Source organism: Cervus canadensis, chromosome 3 (assembly GCF_019320065.1).
Source record: "Cervus canadensis isolate Bull #8, Minnesota chromosome 3, ASM1932006v1, whole genome shotgun sequence".
NCBI classification, from domain to species: Eukaryota; Metazoa; Chordata; class Mammalia; order Artiodactyla; family Cervidae; genus Cervus; species Cervus canadensis.
Genome location: NC_057388.1, coordinates 18,447,241 through 18,466,291, shown reverse-complemented (window position 1 = coordinate 18,466,291; position 19,051 = coordinate 18,447,241). Strand labels below are relative to the sequence as shown.

The window sequence follows — 19,051 nt, the reverse complement described above, 5'->3', positions numbered from 1 at the left end:
AAACCTGCTTTTAATCTAATGCATGCAGCAGGGCTGTGTCTGGAATGATCTGCAAAACGACAGGCTTCCCAAGAGAGCTTTATGGAAGGTTTCCTCTTTCAGGAACAGTAGCTTCCTCATTTTAAACTCTTTGCTTGGCTATGCTGATGGAGTAAATTCATAAAGAGTAGTTTTCCTGCTTTTTAGATTTTATTTTTTTTGGCCAAATATTGCTGACTGGATGTGAATAGTTTTCTTTGGCTTTCTTTTTTGCCTGGTTTTTAATTGGCTAAATGCCTTGATATTATTTTAGCTTTACTAGGAAATGAATTAGTAGAGGTTATTATTGGGGAGAAGAGAGAAAGGGCAAAGCATTATCAGACTTCACACACATTTCTTTATTACTACTGGTTTAAGAAGGAGAAAACAAAGAACAAAAGGTCCAAACCCATTAAATTATATAAAGACACTTTTCCTACAGTAGTGTTATGAGAAATCAGTGTCAAATATTTTTAAGTAAAGAATTTACTAATTTGGAGATACACAAATGAAAACTCAATTTGTTCTTTAATTTTACTCAGAACTGTGTGAATCCTTAAAAGTAACATAATTTTGACAGAGGATAAAGGGATAGCACTTTTATATTTATATAAATATAAAATATTTTATAAAATATAATTTTATATGTGAAATATAATGTTACGATTAGTTTTTGTAAAATGTTATCCATATAATTAGGTATCACAGTGAATACTTATTAATACTAATTCGGTTTTAAAGGCTGTTAAAAGACAATGTACTTTGATTTCTAACAGATCAGTACTGCTCATATTTTTATTGAAGATAGAATTAAGTTAAAAAAGGAAGATTTTAAAAAGTTTAAATGCCTTTCAACAGCAAGTAAATATTTCTGCTGTTTTCCTATGTTTTTCACGTCTGGTGATAAGTACTGCTCCCCACATAAAGTAATTCAGAACCACTGATGCTTTGTGTAAAGAAATATATACTAAGAACAGGCCACTGGATCTAGCATTTGACTCCTTGGATGACGATGAATTTCAATGCCTGTTATTTGTCATGCCGAAGCCTGTCGGGTGATGATTCTTTTTATTGGTGTATCCCTCCAAACATATTTCATCACGCCATGTGCACCGGAGTTCTTTGGGTGTGTTGGATCCGGGTGTCCCCTCTCCGGGGCACTCGCCTCCTCTCTCGCCCTGGCGCTCTAGCCGCCCCCCGCCTGCAGCGCCCTCGGTGCCGGGTCGGCTCACGCCCCCTCCTCTCTCTCCCGCCGGCTGCGGCGGGGGCGCGCTGCCTCCCGGACTGCAGGACCTGCTCCGTCAGCTGGGGCCCCCTGCGGACGGCTGCCTCCCTCGCCGCCAGGACCTGCCACTCTGCGCGGAATGGCAGCGGCGGCAGCATCCCCGCCAGCGGCGGCGGCGGCGGCCACCGCAGACGCTATTGTTCCCCGGTGTTAAACGCGCTTTCCCTCCTTTTCATCTGACACGAAAACGAACAATAGCGGGAAAGAGCTTTGCGTTCTGTACTTGGGAAGACATTCCGAGGGCGAAGGAACATTCCCTGCCCGCCGCGTCCCCTTCAGCGATCCGGACCCTGGAGCGGCTGCGGGCGGCATGGGGCTGCCAGCGGGGCGCTCGGCGTCCCGGAGCCCGGGCGCTGCGGGCCGGCGCCCGGCCGCCCTGCCGCTCCTCCTGCTGCTGCTCTGCCCGGGCGCCCGCGGGGCTGCGGCGCCGGGCGAGGCGGAGGCACCCATCCTCTATCTGTGGAAGACTGGTAAGTGGAATGGAGCCCCCCGTGCTTCCCATCTCCGCGTCTGGGTCCACACCACGAAACTGCTGGGCTTCAGGAGGGACCCCTGTGCTTCTTGGTGACCTGGGTGTGCTGGGATCCTAAGGTAAAAAGTATGATTCCTAGGACGCGAATTAGGTCGTGTCCGAGGCAATTAGGAAAGAAGAACCTAATAACTAAAAGGCATTAGTGAGTCACTGGAATGATATTTCCCTCACAGCTTCATAGTTAATGAGGGCAACCAACGCTGCACTTTCATAATTAAGTGCAATATTTTTAACCTCTCTGTTCTCATTCTGCTAGGACTTTCTTAAATATATTTCTGGCAAAGAGCAAGCAAACATTTAGCCCCGGTTTTTATCCTGTGTTAAGGCAAACAGTTCGCTCCATGCCATGATGTATACGGATACAGACTTAAATTTTAAGTGCAGCTTATGTGGGACACGTGGAAACGAGCCAAGTGAGGGCATGTCTAACAGTTAAAGGCAAATGGGGCGCCAATGAGCTGGCTGAGACCTTGTAAAGCTCCATTCTTAATGAGTGAATTGTGGGGTTTTTAAAAGTGTGTAATGGTTAGGATGTTTAGGTTTAAACTTTTCTTGTCTTGAAAAATTTTTTTTTGCTTTGTTTTCAACCAGCCAAGAAAAGCAAGCAACTAATTGCCCCTTGGAATCTCCCAGCAAAGTGCTGACTAGAGGTCCTGGTGGGGCAGTGACAGGCAGGAAAACAATACCAAATGAGGAATTACCACTCCTCTCCCGGGGCTCCTCTCTCCTCTAAAGGACACTGAGAATTCTTCAGCTGACCTGAAACTTCTGGTTTATAGGAAGATAGTGGGAAGCATTATGCTTAATGCTTCTGGCTAGGGATGATTAAGAGTTTCTTGGCAGTGCCTAAACATTAAGAGAAGGATGCAGTAGATATGAGTAGGGAAGGTATATTATTGGTCATGGGATCACAAATGAGTTACAGAGAGTGACTCCTACCTGACTTCAGCTGTTTTTAGAGCTCTAAGGCAGAGACAGATTAGTCTGCACTATAATAACATTGATATCCTGGTTTTTTAAATAAAAAAATGTTGCATCTGTGTAGCAACTTAGTGAAGAGATTGAATAGAAACTTGCCTAAAGCCAAAGTACATAATTTGCCTCAGAATGTTGCATGAAATAACACACATGTACACATGTTTAGAAAAGCCTTTTGGATATTAGTGTGAGTCGTTCTTGTTACCACTTGAAGTTTAAAGATCGACTGATTAGTTGATAAAGATGAAATCAAATAAATTTTTTTTTTCAATTTGAAGTAAAGAGTTGAAGATCTCTGATTTAGCTAAAGCCAGGGTTCAAATTTATACTTTTAAAGTACTAAGAGCTGAGCAGCAATTCAGATCAAAGATGAGTCTAGGCAGCATTCACTGTACACAATCGGCCAATATGTGTCAATATCAATGTTGTGATGGAAACATAAGCCAATAAACAGTTTAAACTAGTGGGAAGCTCAGAAGAGCAAGGATATGGAGACCTTGATTTCAGTGTCTGTTCCAGCTGTTGCTCCCTTCAGGAACATTGGAGTGTCACTTAACTTTTGATCTCCAGTTTACTCATCTGCCTGTAAATATGACCTCCTGACTATTCTTCATATGAAGATCAAATGAGTGAGTGATGAGAATGTAATCTTTAAACTTTAGAGTTATGTGCATGGGCAGATATAAGCTAGTGTGATGAGGATAATGTAATCTGTTTTATGGTGAGCCTTGGTTTGGTGAAAAAAAAAAGGTGAATTAAACAGGAGAGCAAGATAAGGACCTTTTTATCTTTTTCTGGAGGGAAAGTAGAATTTACCATATCTATGAAGGAACTGAGAGTAGTTATCAGAGGAAATAGGGAATATTAAAGAAGAAGGATAAATGTAAATAAAAATACAGAGATGATAGAATCATAAGTGTTCCTCATTTGATGGCACTAAGGAGACAGGCAGGGATTTGGGAGAGAAAATGAGGTGAGACAGTCTTAAGATTCTGGTGGGATAAGCTTGGTCTTGCTAGAGCAAATTATTTAGAATCACATTATTGGTGAGATCATTGAATTAAAGTGATTTAGTGAAAAGTACACTGGATGAAGAGCTGAGAGAGGAACTTAACACTGTGTTTGGCACTATCAAGTTTTAGAATGTTGGCAAGGTCATTCAATGACTTTAGTTCTTGGTTTCCTATTTTGTGATATTTACTGACTAGGAAAGATGATATTTAAAGGCTTTTTCAACCCTAAAGTATGTGCACATATGCACATACATACAGCATAAACATAGCTGTATGCATCTATACATATATATAATATTTAAACACGTATATATACATATAGGATACATATGTACATAATGCGTAAGGTTTAGGATATATAGTATATATTATTGGAAAGTTTAATGTATAAGGTGTTTTGAATTAATTTTTTTAAGTCAGTTCACAACAAAGAGTTGTTGAGGACTCACTGTGTGACTTACGTGAAGTCATTGTGGTAGATGATTAAGATACTGTTTTCCCTGCTCCCAACAGAGTCCGGTTGAATAATATACAACACTTGGAACATGGCATACCATACTCATGAACAGAACACTATGAGAGCAAAGAAGTTGTGTAGCTGATAGAAGGAAACAATAAAAATGTAAAGCATGACAATACAATATTCATAGGTCTTATAAGTATTGTAGCTCAAGTCTGGAATATTTGATGGGAATGAATAGATTTAGTGCTAATGAGATGAGTTGGGCCAGATTGTAACAAAACTTTAAACCTATGAGAAAGATATTATAATCTAACCTATAAGCTGGTGGAAGCCATTATAACTTAGAGCAGAGTAGCTTTTCCTGGTAAATTTTAGGTTCTTGCCTCATTGCCAAAGAATTTAATGAGAGATAGTTGATAGGTAAGAAGTGGATTTATTTAGAGAAAAACACACTCCACAGACCAGAATGTGGGCCATCTCAGAAGGCAAGAGGCCCTGAAATATGACTTGGTTAGTTTTTATGGTTTGGGCAATTTTATAGGCTAATGGGTGGGGTTTCCCTGGTGGCCTCAGCAGTGAAGAATCATCCTGCCAGTTCAGGAGACTCTGGTTCAGCCCCTCTGGTTGGGAAGGTCCTCTGGAAAAGGAAATGGCAACCCACTCCAGTATTCTTGCCTGGGAAATCCCATGGATAGAGGAGCCTGGTGGGCTATAGTCTATGGGGTCGCAAAAAAGGAGGACGTGATTTAACTACAACAACCTCAATGAGAGAGAAACTGTTGAAAGAGCCTGACAATGTGTAGTCAGAACAGGTCCAAAGAAAATGCCAGTAGGTGCTAAATGAAGAAGATATCTTCAGAAGGGAATGGGGCACAAAGTGTAAGACATTTCCGAGAGTCTGGAAAGGGATTATGAAATATTTCAGAAAAGATCAAGTGAAAGAAGGAACTAATAAGATAATTCTTTTGGGAAAAGACATTTTAAGTAGAATGGTAGAGCTAGAATCTTGGTTGAATAATAAACCAGATAGTGGGAAAGTTATAGTATTGATACAACCAAGTGGTATTTAAGCCTTTCCACAACACTGTTGCTTTTCAACAGAGAGAAAACCCAAAATATATTATAAAAGTAAATGTTTCAATAGTTTTATGTACAGTTAAAAGGTAACTTTTAAAACTTGAAAAACATATTTCATGTATGCAGAGTTAGAGAACTTACATTATTGGAAGGTGAATAATTACTGTTACTGATAAGTGTTAGTTTTTTTACTTTTTAATATTCTTGAATATGGAATTGTTTCAATAATAATTATGGCTAATTATATTCACCGAGCAATTCCAAATGAAATGCATTGAACAAAGTATGACTGGCTTAACATGAGTCAGGCAGAAAATGGTAAATACATCCAACTTTAATCAATTTAGGCTGCAGATATATATTTTCAAAAAAGTTTTAATGAAATAATTGAATTTATTTTTATAACAATGAAATTACACTAAAATCCAAGAAATAGATGCACACTTCAGTTCAGTTGTTCAGTCATTTCCGACTCTTTGTGACCCCATGGACTGCAGCATTCCAGGCTTCCCTGTCTGTTACCAACTCTCAGAGCTTAATCAAACTCATGTCCATTGTGTCGGTAATGCCATCCAACCATCTCATCCTCTGTCATCCCCTTTGCCTCCTGTCTTCGATCTTTCCCAGCATCAGGGTCTTTTCCAATGAGTCAGTTCTTCACATCAGGTGACCAACATATTGCAGCTTCACCTACACCCTAGCCACACAGCTTCAGATACAGCTTCAGATACTAGCCATTTTTCAGAATCAGGTGATGAGGATGTATATATAATTAGTTCTGAGTTTTTTCTCAAGGAAATTCTCACATTAGGCACTTTTGACCTGGGTTCATCCAGTGCGAGACAGTGCTATTAATGACTGTCACTTTGTGTTTTACACGGTTAATTGCACATAAAATAATTGTTTCATCAGTTTAAAATAAAAACAGGTATTATCCTTTTTTTCTTTCTGTACTAATATAAAATATTCTGCAATGTATATGAAAAAATATCCATCCTAGTCTTACCATTCATTAAATAACATAGGAGAGAGGAATGTTATTCCAGGTAGTAGGAACGTAAGGGGGACATTATCTTAAAAAAAAGTTTGCATTTCAGTTGTGATTATAATTTGTCTTAATTTGGAATGTGACACAGTTTGCTTATTAAATGAAGAATAGAGATGGAGCAGAGGGAGGGATGGACAGAGTGTGGGCATCAACGCCAATTAATTTGGAATAACATAGATCAGAATGTTTTTGTCATGGTACCTAAATTATTTCATCACCCTGAATATTTTCTTTCATCCCCAGTATGGATAAACATCTTGTTTTCTGTAGGGGTTTTTTGAGGATTAAGTATAATAACATGTGTATATACTAGTAGAACTTCATACATATTGGGACTTCAATGAATGTTAAGGTATATTATTGCTATTATTCTATTATATAATAGAATGGTTACTTAATTTTATGACCCATAGTAAGTCTAATAGTGCCTTAGCTTTCTGTAAAGGATCTGTTTTTTGTAAATGCACTAGAAATTGCAAATTGATACAATTATAGTGCTAGATAGTCCAACAAATTATAAGAGAAGCAGCATTGTAGAATGGGAAGACCGTGGACTCTGAAATCAGACAAATCATTTTAAATCTTGCCTCTGCCTTATTGGTGAAATTACTTATATCTGACTTTTTTTCTTACCTTAGACTGGTGACAGGAGTTGTGAAATGAGAGGGCATTTGTAGAGTTTTAAAAGGTAGTAAATACTGTTTAGCACAGTACCTAAAATATAGTGACTATATTTTTAAAAAATGTTAATTCTTTTCCCATTCTTTACCTTTTTCTCTCCTAAAAATGGCATAACTTGAAGGAATTTTACTGATCCAACACATTATTCTGTTTTCTCCAACTAAGAAACACCAGGACAAACAAACCAAATCTAGAAAGAAATGTTTTATTGTAGACTTGTCTTTTTTTTGTTGTTATTTAATTACTTTGGCTCTTACATGTAGACAACATGGACCAAAGACCATCAAAATATTCTGAGCTGCAAATTCAGGGTGAATTATATAAATATAATTTTTATACTTTATTTTGTGTAGTTTCTTAGGATTTCTTCGGAATCTGAAATTGCACATTCTTGCAATTATCGGTGTCACCAGTGATTTCCAAATTAAATATATTCACAGTAGAATTGCTTGTGGTTTATGATTTGTTTAACATCTTAGGTGATTATTTAAATAAATAAAAATCTACAGTTTGTGTCCTATTTTCCTGCTCATCTTTCTTAGCATACATAACACATTTAGCGCTCCAGTTTTATTATGAGCTTATTGATTATTTGGTCCAAAATTCAAATGCTTAGGATTTGTGAAGGTTTTATAGCTCAATGGACTGTGGTAACACCTATCACTCCTAATGCAAATTATAGGTAGCTACCCTGGAGAAGGAAATGGGAACCTACTCCACTATTCTTGCCTGGATAATCCCATGAACTAGAGGACCCTGGAGGGTTACAGTCCATAGGGTCACAAAGAGTTGGACACAAGTGAGCAACTGAACATCTGGTTTGTAAAATAATAAAAGGTCCAGTCCAGACTGAGATTAAGAATTCTGTGGAGCAGCGCATACTGAGGTCTTTTTCTGCCTTTTGTTGTTATATAACAAAAGGTGGGAAGAGACGGGTAGGGTGAGGTGCTGACATTCTGATTAGGTTATTGGGGAAGTGTGATATGCTTTGAATCCTTTTAGGCAGAAATGAAGCCTCTCAATCTCTGATTTAAGTTTGCATGATGACACTGGACAGTGGGTCTTTCTAGAATGGGAGTGTGGAAGCCTCCAGGCTTCCTAATATAAAGGCACATTAGCGAGGTCCTTAATAACAGAAGCACTGGGGAAGTGGCATCCAGGAAAATACATCTTTCCTATCACAAGCGTATCATGGAGTGTGAGTTAGAGGTGCCAGTGAGTCATAAGATAGAGAATTTTTTCTAATTTTCTTCATTGGAACTTTACACTTGACACTTCAGAATGAACTAAAATGATGAAAAATAAAGGAATTTGCCTTTAATGCCCAAATACCTAAGCAATAAGAAAAGTATTTTATTTAAAGGAAGAGCTATAACAATTGGGCTTCCCTGGTACCTCAGCTGGTAAAGAATCCACCTGCAATGCAGGAGACCCCAATTCGATTCCTGATCAGGAAGATCCCCTGGAGAAGGGATAGGCTACCCACTCCAGTATTCTTGGGCTTCCCTGGTGGTACAGACCACAAAGAATCCGCCTGCAATACAGGAGATTCGGATTCTATCCCTGGGTTGGGAAGATCCCATGAAAAAGGGAACAGCTACCCATTCCAGTATTCTTGCTTAGAGAATTCCATGGACAGAGGAGCCTGGCAGGCTACAGTCCATGGAGTCGCAAAGAATTGGACATGACTGAGCCACTTTCACTTCACTTCACTTATAACAATTAAAAATAACCCAGGAAGGAGAGGGGAGGGAACGTGAGTACTTAAAACAGTGACACCACAATGAGGTACCATTACACACCAGTCAGGATGGCTGCTATCCAAAAGTCTACAAGCAATAAATGCTGGAGAGGGTGTGGAGAAAAGGGAACCCTCTTACACTGTTGGTGGGAATGCAAACTAGTACAGCCACTATGGAAAACAGTGTGGAGATTCCTTAAAAAACTGGAAATAGAACTGCCATATGACCCAGCAATCCCACTTCTGGGCATACACACTGAGGAAACCAGATCTGAAAGAGACACGTGCACCCCCAATGTTCATCGCAGCACTGTTTATAATAGCCAGGACATGGAAGCAACCTAGATGCCCATCAGCAGATGAATGGATAAGGAAGCTGTGGTACATATACACCATGGAATATTACTCAGCCGTCAAAAAGAATTCATTTGAACCAGTCCTAATGAGATGGATGAAACTGGAGCCCCTTATACAGAGTGAAGTAAGCCAGAAAGATAAAGAACATTACAGCATACTAACACATATATATGGAATTTAGAAAGATGGTAACGATAACCCTATATGCAAAACAGAAAAAGAGACACAGAAATACAGAACAGACTTTTGAACTCTGTGGGAGAAGGTGAGGGTGGGATGTTTCAAAAGAACAGCATGTATACTATCTATGGGTGAAACAGATCACCAGCCCAGGTGGGATGCATGAGACAAGTGCTCGGGCCTGGTGCACTGGGAAGACCCAGAGGAATCGGGTGGAGAGGGAGGTGGGAGGGGGGATCGGGATGGGGAATAAGTGTAAATCTATGGCTGATTCATATCAATGAAAAATAAATAAATAAATAAATAATCCCTTCTCTTAAGGGATCATTTACTAGAAAAAAAAAAAAAAAAACAAAAACAGTGACACCAAAAGTAATGTCTATTGCTTCTGATATGTCCTTGCACCTAACCAAAAAGATATCTTCTCATCTTCTAGAAGAACTATTGAGCTAATTGGTATTTTGCATAATTTAACATGTGAAATCATAATCTTTGGGATATCATTTTTATTGGCTCTATATTATTGAATCAGCTGTACTATGAGAAAAGAAATGAAATAAGGGCAGATGGAGAAAATCACAAATAAAGACAATATAAAGACAACCATTTTCAAATGGCACATGTAATCAAGTAATGTTCAGATGGGCTCATGTTCCAGGAGCCATCAGAAAGAGAGATGGTTCATGTAGAAGGTGTGACATCAGTTAATTCAGGAGAAGCTATGAATGACTGCTAAAACTTGGAAAGAAAGTAAGACGCAAGAGAGAACAATAAAACAAGGAGAGAAAAAACAGGCAAATCATTTACATTCTTTTAAGAGCTATGTTTTAATAGGCTTTATTTTTGAGCAGTTTAGGTTTATAGAAAATTAAGCGGAAGTTCAGAGTTCCCATATACACCCCTCATCCTCTCTCCAATTCTCCCTATTATTAGCATCTTACACCAGTGTGGTACATTTGTTAAAATTGATGAGCCAATATTGATGCATTATTATTAATTAAAGTCCATAGTTTGTGTTATAGTTCATTTTATATGAGGGTTCACGCTAATGTACTTTGGTTGATTTTGAACAAATACATAATGACATGTATTCTCTAGTATAGGTATGGACTATTACAGTGTCATACAAAGTAGGTTCACAGCCCTAAAAAATCCTTTATGCTTCACATGTTCATCTCTACATCTGTCCATCTCTCCTCCCAAATTGCTGGTAACCACTGGTGTTTTTGCTCTATCCATACATAGGCTTTTTCAAGACTGTCATGCAGTTGGAATCTTACAGTATGTGGCCCTTTCAGATTTATTCTCACTCAATAATGTGATCTAAGTTCCTCCGTTCTTTTCATGGTTTGATAACTCATTTATTTTCTTAAATTTATATTTAATTGAATGATAATTGTTTTATAACGTTGCGTTGGCTTCTGCCATACAACAGCATGAATCATCCATAAGTATACATATGTCCCCTCCCTCTTGAACCTCCCCCGACCAGCTATCCCCGCCTCTAGGTTGTCACCCAGCGCCAGATTGAGCTCCCTGTGTTTTACAACAATTTTCATTAGCAATCCATTTTACATATGGGGATATACATGTTTCAATGCTATTCTCTCAATCCATCCCATCCTCTCCTTACCCCTTTGTGTCCCAAGTATGTTCTTTATGCTTGCATCTCTATTCCTGCCCTACAAATTCATTCATCAGTACCATTTTTCTAGATTCCATATATGTATGTTAATATACAATACTTTTTTCAATATTCCATTGTGTGGCTATAGCATGGTTTATCCATTTACCTATTGAATGACATCTTGATTGCTTCCAAGTTTTAGAAATTATGAATAAAGCTGCTTTAAACATCCATATGCAGATTTTGTGTGGACCTGATTTTTTAGCTCTTTTGGGTAAATACCAGGGAGTGTGATTGCTGGATCATATGGTAAGAGTATGTTTAGTTTTCTAAGGAACTGTCAAACTGTCTTCCAAACTGTACCATTTTGCATTCTTGCCAGCAGTGAGTGAAAATCCCTCTTGCTCTGCATCCTAGCCATGTTGTCAATGTTTTGAGTTTTAGCTATTTAAATAGGCATCGGTTATATTTTCTTGTTATTTTCACTTGCTATTCCCTAATGAGAGATATGATGTTGAGCATTATCTTTTCATCTTGTCATCTACATGTCTTCTCTGGTAAGGGATCTGCATTCTTTTCATCACATGAATGAAAGTAGCACAAGTCAGTAGAACTCTTACTTATGGAGTTCAAAGCCTCAATCCAGGCTGTGCTGCACATACTCCATTCTTCTTGTTGCCCTGATAATGTGTCCCACAGTGAAACACAATTGTTCATATAAAGAGAAAACATATATGGGAGTTAAATAAAGAATTAATGGAGGTGGGTGTATACTTGGTCGAGTTCTGCCCTGAGTGGGAAACTTTGGGAGAGAGTTTGAGAGCGACGGACAATATCTTGAAAGAGAAGCAAATGGCCTGATACAGCAGCCTACAAGCTTGTGAGATTTTTAAGTGTACTGTGAATGTCTTATATCTCTAACTTACTCCAGTCTGGTTCATAAATCACGTACATAGCTACCTATCCACTTGTTCTTGCATGGAGGAAGCCAGGAGCCGGCAGAAAATTGAGGTGCAATATCCTTCTGAACTTCTGGGGAACAGGGGAGGTTCACTGTCCTGAAGCCATGGGGAAGTTGACCTGAGAACCAAGCTGTCAAGGTTAGTCTGCCAGTCAGATTACTCCCACAGACCTTCCTATAGACACAGAGTGCTGAGCACCACCAGAATGGGAGTAGTAGGATGATGACTCAGAATGGGTAGTTTGTGTGCACAAGGGTAGAAATATAGCCACCAAATTGCTCTGGTGAGAGAGCCTGATAGAAAGTTAGCTTTTCCAAACAAATGTATCAGGCACAGGTGTGGACTATGTGGTTGGAATAATTTAACCTATGGTATATGGCCAATGTGGGGCGATCTAATTGTGACAGTCTGGGTGAGAAGTTATCCTTTAGATTATTACAGCAGTAGCAATAGCTGGTGACTGCAGCCATGAAATTAAAAGATATTTACTCCTTGGAAGGAAAGTTATGACCAACCTAGATAGCATATTAAAAGGCAGAGACATTACTTTGCCAACAAAGGTCTGTCTCATCAAGACTGTGGTTTTTCCAGTAGTCGTGTATGGATGTGAGAGTTGGACTATAATGAAAGCGTGGAAGAATTGATGCTTTTGAACTGTGGGGCCGGGGAAGACTCTTGAGAGTCCCTTGGGCTGCAAGGAGATCCAACCAGTCCATCCTAAAGGAGATCAGTCCTGGGTGTTCATTGGAAGGACTGATGCTGAAGCTGAAACTGCAATACTTTGGCCACTTGATGTGAAGAGCTGACTCATTTGAAAAGACCCTGATGCTGGGAAAGATTCAAGGCAGGAGGAGAAGGGGACGACAGAGGCTGAGACGGTTGGATGGCATCACCAACTCAATGGACATGAGTTTGAGTAAATTCCGAGAGTTGGTGATGGACAGGGAGGCCTGGTGTGCTGCCGTTCATGGGGTCGCAAAGAGTCGGACATGACTGAGTGACTGAACTGAACTGAACTGAGCAATAGCTGGACATCCTGAGTATTGTAGACGGATAGGTTTGCAAGTATGTTCTATAGCATGCCTGCTAAAGAAGGGCATCAGAACGCAAATGGTGCCAGTTTGGGTTCCACTATGTAAAAATCATTTTGAGTTTTCTGCATTCAGTACTTCCCTTTGACAATGAGTGAGAGTGGTTGCAGAGAATTGAACCCATATCTTGAAATGAAATAAACACTTGATTGCTCAGCAGTTAAATAAATGTATGTGTGCGCGTTTGCACGTGTATGTAATAAATAGAAAGGGATGTTCCCGTGGAGACTTTTGAGCTGGATAGACATGAATCTTGACCTAATTTTGTTGTTTATTGAGAATGTGATCTCTGATCTCTCTGCTCTTGTTCCTCAGACATACCATATGTATGAGGTTAGTATCTACCCCTCCAGGTTGTTTTAAGGGTAACTTGAGAGAAACCTGTAGTGCACTTAGGTGATGCCTGGCACACATCAGTGCTCATAAACATTCTCTCTGACTCGGCGTGATCCTGCTGTGAGCTATGGATGCCTCCTCTCTGGGATGGGGTTTGTTTCCTGGATCTCTCTGCATTCTTTCCTTCAGTTTGATTCTTCTTTCTTTCTTGCATCTGCATTTCAAGATTCTCTGCAATTGATGTTGCTCTTCTTTCTACCTGCTGTCAGAGCCACCCATGTAGTTGCAAAACCCTCAGTTTTGCTCTTTGCAGAGTTTTCAAAGTAGTTCTAAAACAGAGACATTCTACCTTAGGGTTTTATTTTTACTGTGATGGTGCATATCTTTGTCATGTAAAGAATGCTGGAGGTGTGACTCCTTAACTGGGGCAGTGTGTTCCAAAATTCCTTTGTGTGAAAACACCTAAGAATATTCTTGGCAAGACTTTCCTGGTCTGTGATGCTGTGAGTGAAAGGGTGTAGGAAATGCACAGACAGCGCTGAGGCTTCCTTTCTCAAGGTTCTCTTTCCTCTCTATAATACGTTATCTCTTTCGCTCCCTCACTCCTTTCGTCCCCCCCCCGCATGTAAATGTATGTGTCATGTATGTGCACATCTTGTGTATATATAAATATCCTACTCACACACCTCAGTACATGTGGTTCAAAATCTTCTGAAGGAAATTAAACGGTTTCTCAATTTGGAGGAGAGATGGTTATTCTACAGATTTATTCTAATTACAACCTGTCTAGCTGTATATTCCCTAAATTTTTATAGCATTTATAAAATTGTGATAGAATTACAGTAAAAATTTAATGTACCATTACAAGCATACATATACATGCACACACATACCTAGATACATGAATGCATGCAACATGACATATACATGCTAATAGCACAATCATTTATGGTTAAATGATTGCACAGAACTTCACATATTCTGGTATCATGGAAATTATTATACCTCCTCACATGTGTTTTATATCTAACATTTATAGAGGTGAGTTTTAAAAATGTATGCAATTAGGAATACTTTTCACTAAAATATTAATTACAAAATTTATATTAAAACTTTATTTTAGAAAATTGTATGCCAATTTAATATTCGTCGGGAGCCAACTCATGTATAAGATCTCATTACCTGAGTCCTTGCATTACCTCCCACTAACTTGTAGCTTTTATTTTAAGATCCTTTTTATGTCTCACCATCTTCCTGCATTTGCCTCTCTGGTGCCTGAGCAGGCTTCAAACTGCAGTCCCTGTGCAGATTTCCAAGAAGTACTTTTCTTCTAATAGCACTGCCGGCCAGAATGTCCAGTAACATTGCTTATATGAAGTATTTCTCATAGATAGTTTACACTGATTGGGCTATCATTAAGGCAGTACATGTCACAACCTCAGGTGGAATGATGTAGATTAACTATTGTTTTATTCTACATGTGTGTATGTATAACGTATATATCCAATGTGTTTTTTCTATGGGAAATATAGTTTACTCAGAGCCACTACATTATACAACTCCAGGGACTCCAGTTACGTTTCTTTTTTTTAAAGGTGACTTTTTTCTTCATCAGTTTGTGTTGATCAGGTTCAATAAAACTGGCAAGTGCCTAGAGCCTGTCCTATGCCTCGCTCTATGCTAGGTGCTAGAGCTCAAACATACACAGCACATAGACCCATCCTTTCGGAAGTCCCCTATCATGGATGTGCCTGTGCTGAGTTGCTCAGTCATGTCAAACTCTTCGTGATCCCATGGACTATAGCCCACCAGACTGCTCTGTCCATGGGGACTCTCCAGGCAAGAATACTGGAGTGGGTTGCCATGCCCTCCTCTAGGAGATCTTCCCCATCCAGGGATCAAACCCAGGTTCCCGCATTGCGGGCTATTTCTTTACTGTCTGAGCCACCACATAAGCTCCCGTATCATGGATAAATAAGTAATTAATTCTTAGTGAACTTACTGCAAAAAACAGAAACATATAAAAATATAGAATGAGAAGGGGGTGATTATCTTAGAGAAGGAGACAGGGAAGGGAAGATTTGCATAATATACAAATTGAAAAATAAACAGTTTACAAAGTGGACAAAGGCTGAAGAGGGAAGTCCGGGCAAAGAGGAACAGTTGTGAAGAAAGTAAATGCACATGTCCAGGGGCAACAGGAAGTTCTGAGGTATGAGCAGAAAGAAGGTAGTGTGTGGTCCACAGCAAACAGGCTGTCATATGGAGCTTAGCTGCTGTTTGTAATTATTTGACTTATGGAATCTAGAAGCCCAACTCTATTTGGATAGATAAAATATTACTAAGAATAAAAATATATTTGGAAATATAAGTCAAATGTGAATTTATGGATTTTAGAAGATTGTTGATTGTATGAGTAAACTGTTCTAGCTCTTATTGCAAACTTGCTATGAGCATTGCTGTCTTTATTAAGTAATGTTGATTAAACACAGTTACTTCAAGAGTGGAGTATCCTTTCAGGTTTACATATTAGGGTGATTTAGTATTTTATCTTTTCCTCTGCAGTTTTGATTAGACCAATGTTGAAATGAATAAACCCGAAATCTATGTATTATTTGTCTGAGAAGTCAGTGACAGAGAATATAAATGACTGAAGTGGACCAGCCATGGTATAAAGGCTGGTTAAGCTCACTCTTCTCTATGGAGACTTGGTTAATTAAAGAAACTACACAGCTTCTCACTCTGCTGTGGGTCTGTTGAGTTCCACCATTTAGAGTTGAGGTTCAGCTGAAAAAATTCTGAGAAAAGGGACAATTTGTTTTGTTTAGTCACTAAGTCATGTCCAACTCTTTTTCAATCCCATGGACTGTAGCCTGTAGACTCCTATCCATGAGATTTCCCAGGCAAGAATACTGAAGTGGGTCCCCATTTCCTTCTCCAGGGAATCTTCCTGACCCTGAGATTGAACCCATGTCTCCTGCATTGGCAGGCAGATTCTTTACCACTGAACCACCAGGGAAGCCCATAACAGACAATACTGTGTGCCAAATACAGTGTCTAGTGAGCCAGAGTTGGATTATGGGGCAGTAGTTCACAGTCTGTTTGACCATCATATCAAGTCTTTAAACATGTGAGGTTTAACCATAGGATGGAAAAGATATTAAAAAAATTTTTTTTTGTTTGAGAATGACTAACATGAGAATATATGAAACTCCAAAATCAAAGTATTGAACAGTCCTGTTTCCAGTGAACATCAACATTTCCCTCCACTTAACATGCTGTGCTTCATTCATTCTTATTAATGAACATGCCCCTGGAATGAGAGAGACTAGCAGGAGCAAGGCATTTGCTGCCTTGAGGTGGTATATGTAATCACAAAAGTGCAGTGGAGATCATAGAGTTCAATCTCGCTATAAAACAGCTTCTTCTGACAGCTTGCAGTGGTGACTGTACACCTCTAATTGGTGCGCCATCAGACTGGATTTGGATTTATGGAATCACATAATTCATAAGGAAAGCTTTGAGTGCTGCTAAGATACATTTCTCTCCCTGTCCGTACTGCAAGATTTAATATAACTTCTTCAGTTCTATTGGCTTGTTTTATACAAGTACTGGCTTTGGACTCCTTGAGCTGTGAAATATTCCACTGGAAGAGAATAAATATTATAGAGCAGATAATGTGGACTTTCAAACCTGGTTGATCAAGCACTCCACACCGTGGGCATCATGATGTCCCAAATCATGATGAAAGATCTCAGAGATCTCAAGATCATTCTTCCAAAAGTAATTTTGTCTCTTGATAGAATCATCTACAAGCTGAATCAGTTTGATGATTTAATGAAAAATGTGAATATTAGAGGAAAGAGTGATTCTTGTACTCTTGTCATTGTAGATAAGATGAATCACTCTTATTGGCCGTATGCTGAGTATTAGAATTGCTGTCACAGAGCCATTTTTACCAGCTTTATTGGACATAATTCAGATGCCATACAGTTCACTCATTTAATGCGTGCAATTCAATAGCTTTTGGTATATTCACAGAGTTGTGTATCCTTCACCACAAACAGCTATAAAACATTTTCATTACTCCAAAAAGAAATCCTGTACCCCTCAGCCCTTGCTCCCAAACTTCCATTCTATGCTGTCAGACCCAGCTCTGGCAAGTATTAATATACTTTCCATCTCTTTATGTTTACCTATTCTGGACATTTTACATAAATAGAGTCATACTTGATGTGATCTTTTGTGACTGGATTCTCTCACTTAACATATTTTCAGGGTTCATCCATGTTGTAGTATGTAGTAGTACTTATTTTTTTATGCCAAGTAGTACTCCATTTGTATGGATATACCACATTTTAAAAGTCCATTCATCAGTTGATGGATATTTGAGTTGTGTCCAGTTTTGGTCTGTAATGCTGCTAAGAACATTCATGTACAGGTTTTGGTGTGGCATGTATTTCTGTTTCTCTTGAATATATACTAAGGAGTGAAATTGTTGGGTTTTATGATAAATATATTTAATCATTTGAGGAACTGCTAGACTGAGCCATATTATTTTTAAAATTATTTTTAACTGTTTGTTTTATATCAGAGTATAGTTGAACAGTGTTGTGATGAACAAGTGTACATACACATGTATCTATTCCTTTTCAAATTCTTTTCCCATTTAAGTTACTACATAATATTAAGTAGAGTCCCCTATTCTATACAGTAGGTGCTTGTTAATTATCCATTTAAATATAGCAGTGTGTACATGTTAATCCCATACTCCCAAACTGTCCCTTCCCCAAACCTTTCCTCACTGGTAACCATAAGTTCATTCTCTAAGTCTATGAGTCTGTTTTTATTTTGTAAATAAGTTCATTTGTATCATTTCTTTTTCGATTCCATACATAAGCAATATCATATGATACTTCTCTTTCTCTGAGTTTCTTCACTCAGTATGAGAGTCTCCAGGTCCATCCATGTTGCTACAAATGGCATTATTTCATTTTTTTAATGACTAATATCCCACTGTATGTATGGACCACGTCTTCTTTATCCACTCCTCTGTTGATGGACATTTAGGTTACTTCCATGCCTTACCTATTGAAAACAGTGCTGCAGTGAACATTGGGGTGTGTATATTCTTTTGGACCATGTTTTTCTCTGGTTGTATGCCCCCAAAAGTGGGATTTCTGGAACCTATGATAGCTCTATTTTCAGTTCTTTAAGGAACCTCCAAACTGCTCTCCATGGTGGCTGTACCGATGTACATTCCCACCACAGTGTAGGAGGGTTTCCTTGTCTCCACATCCTCTCCAGCATTTGTTGTCTGTGGATTTTTCAGTGATAGCCCTTTTGACTGGTGTGAGGTGATATCTCATTGTAGTTTCGATTTGCATTTCTCTAATAATTAATGATGTTGAACATCTTTTCTTGCGCTTCTTGTCTATTTGTATGTCTTCTTTGGAGAAATGGCTATTTGCGTCTCCTGCCCATTTTCTGATTGGGTGTTTGTTTTGATGATATTAAGCCACATAAGTTATTTATAAATTTTGGAGACTAATCCCTTGTCAGTCACATCATTTGCAAATATTGTCTTCCATTGTGTGAGTTGTCTTTTTATTCTGCTTATGGTTTTGTTTGCTCTGAAAAAACTTGAGTTTAATTAGGTCCC

The 19,051-nt window shown here is 38.8% G+C and overlaps 1 protein-coding gene across 1 annotated transcript in view; it reads left to right on the top strand.

Moving 5' to 3' along the window:
• The first annotated feature begins 1,488 nt into the window (after window positions 1–1,488).
• The window catches only part of THSD7A (thrombospondin type 1 domain containing 7A), a 452,526-nt gene continuing 434,963 nt past the window's right edge, over window positions 1,489–19,051 (top strand). Inside the window, exon 1 of the mRNA XM_043462735.1 lies at window positions 1,489–1,773. Within this exon, the coding sequence (XP_043318670.1) occupies window positions 1,614–1,773 (160 nt within the window). The 5' untranslated portion in view covers window positions 1,489–1,613. The remainder of the gene's footprint in view (window positions 1,774–19,051) is intronic.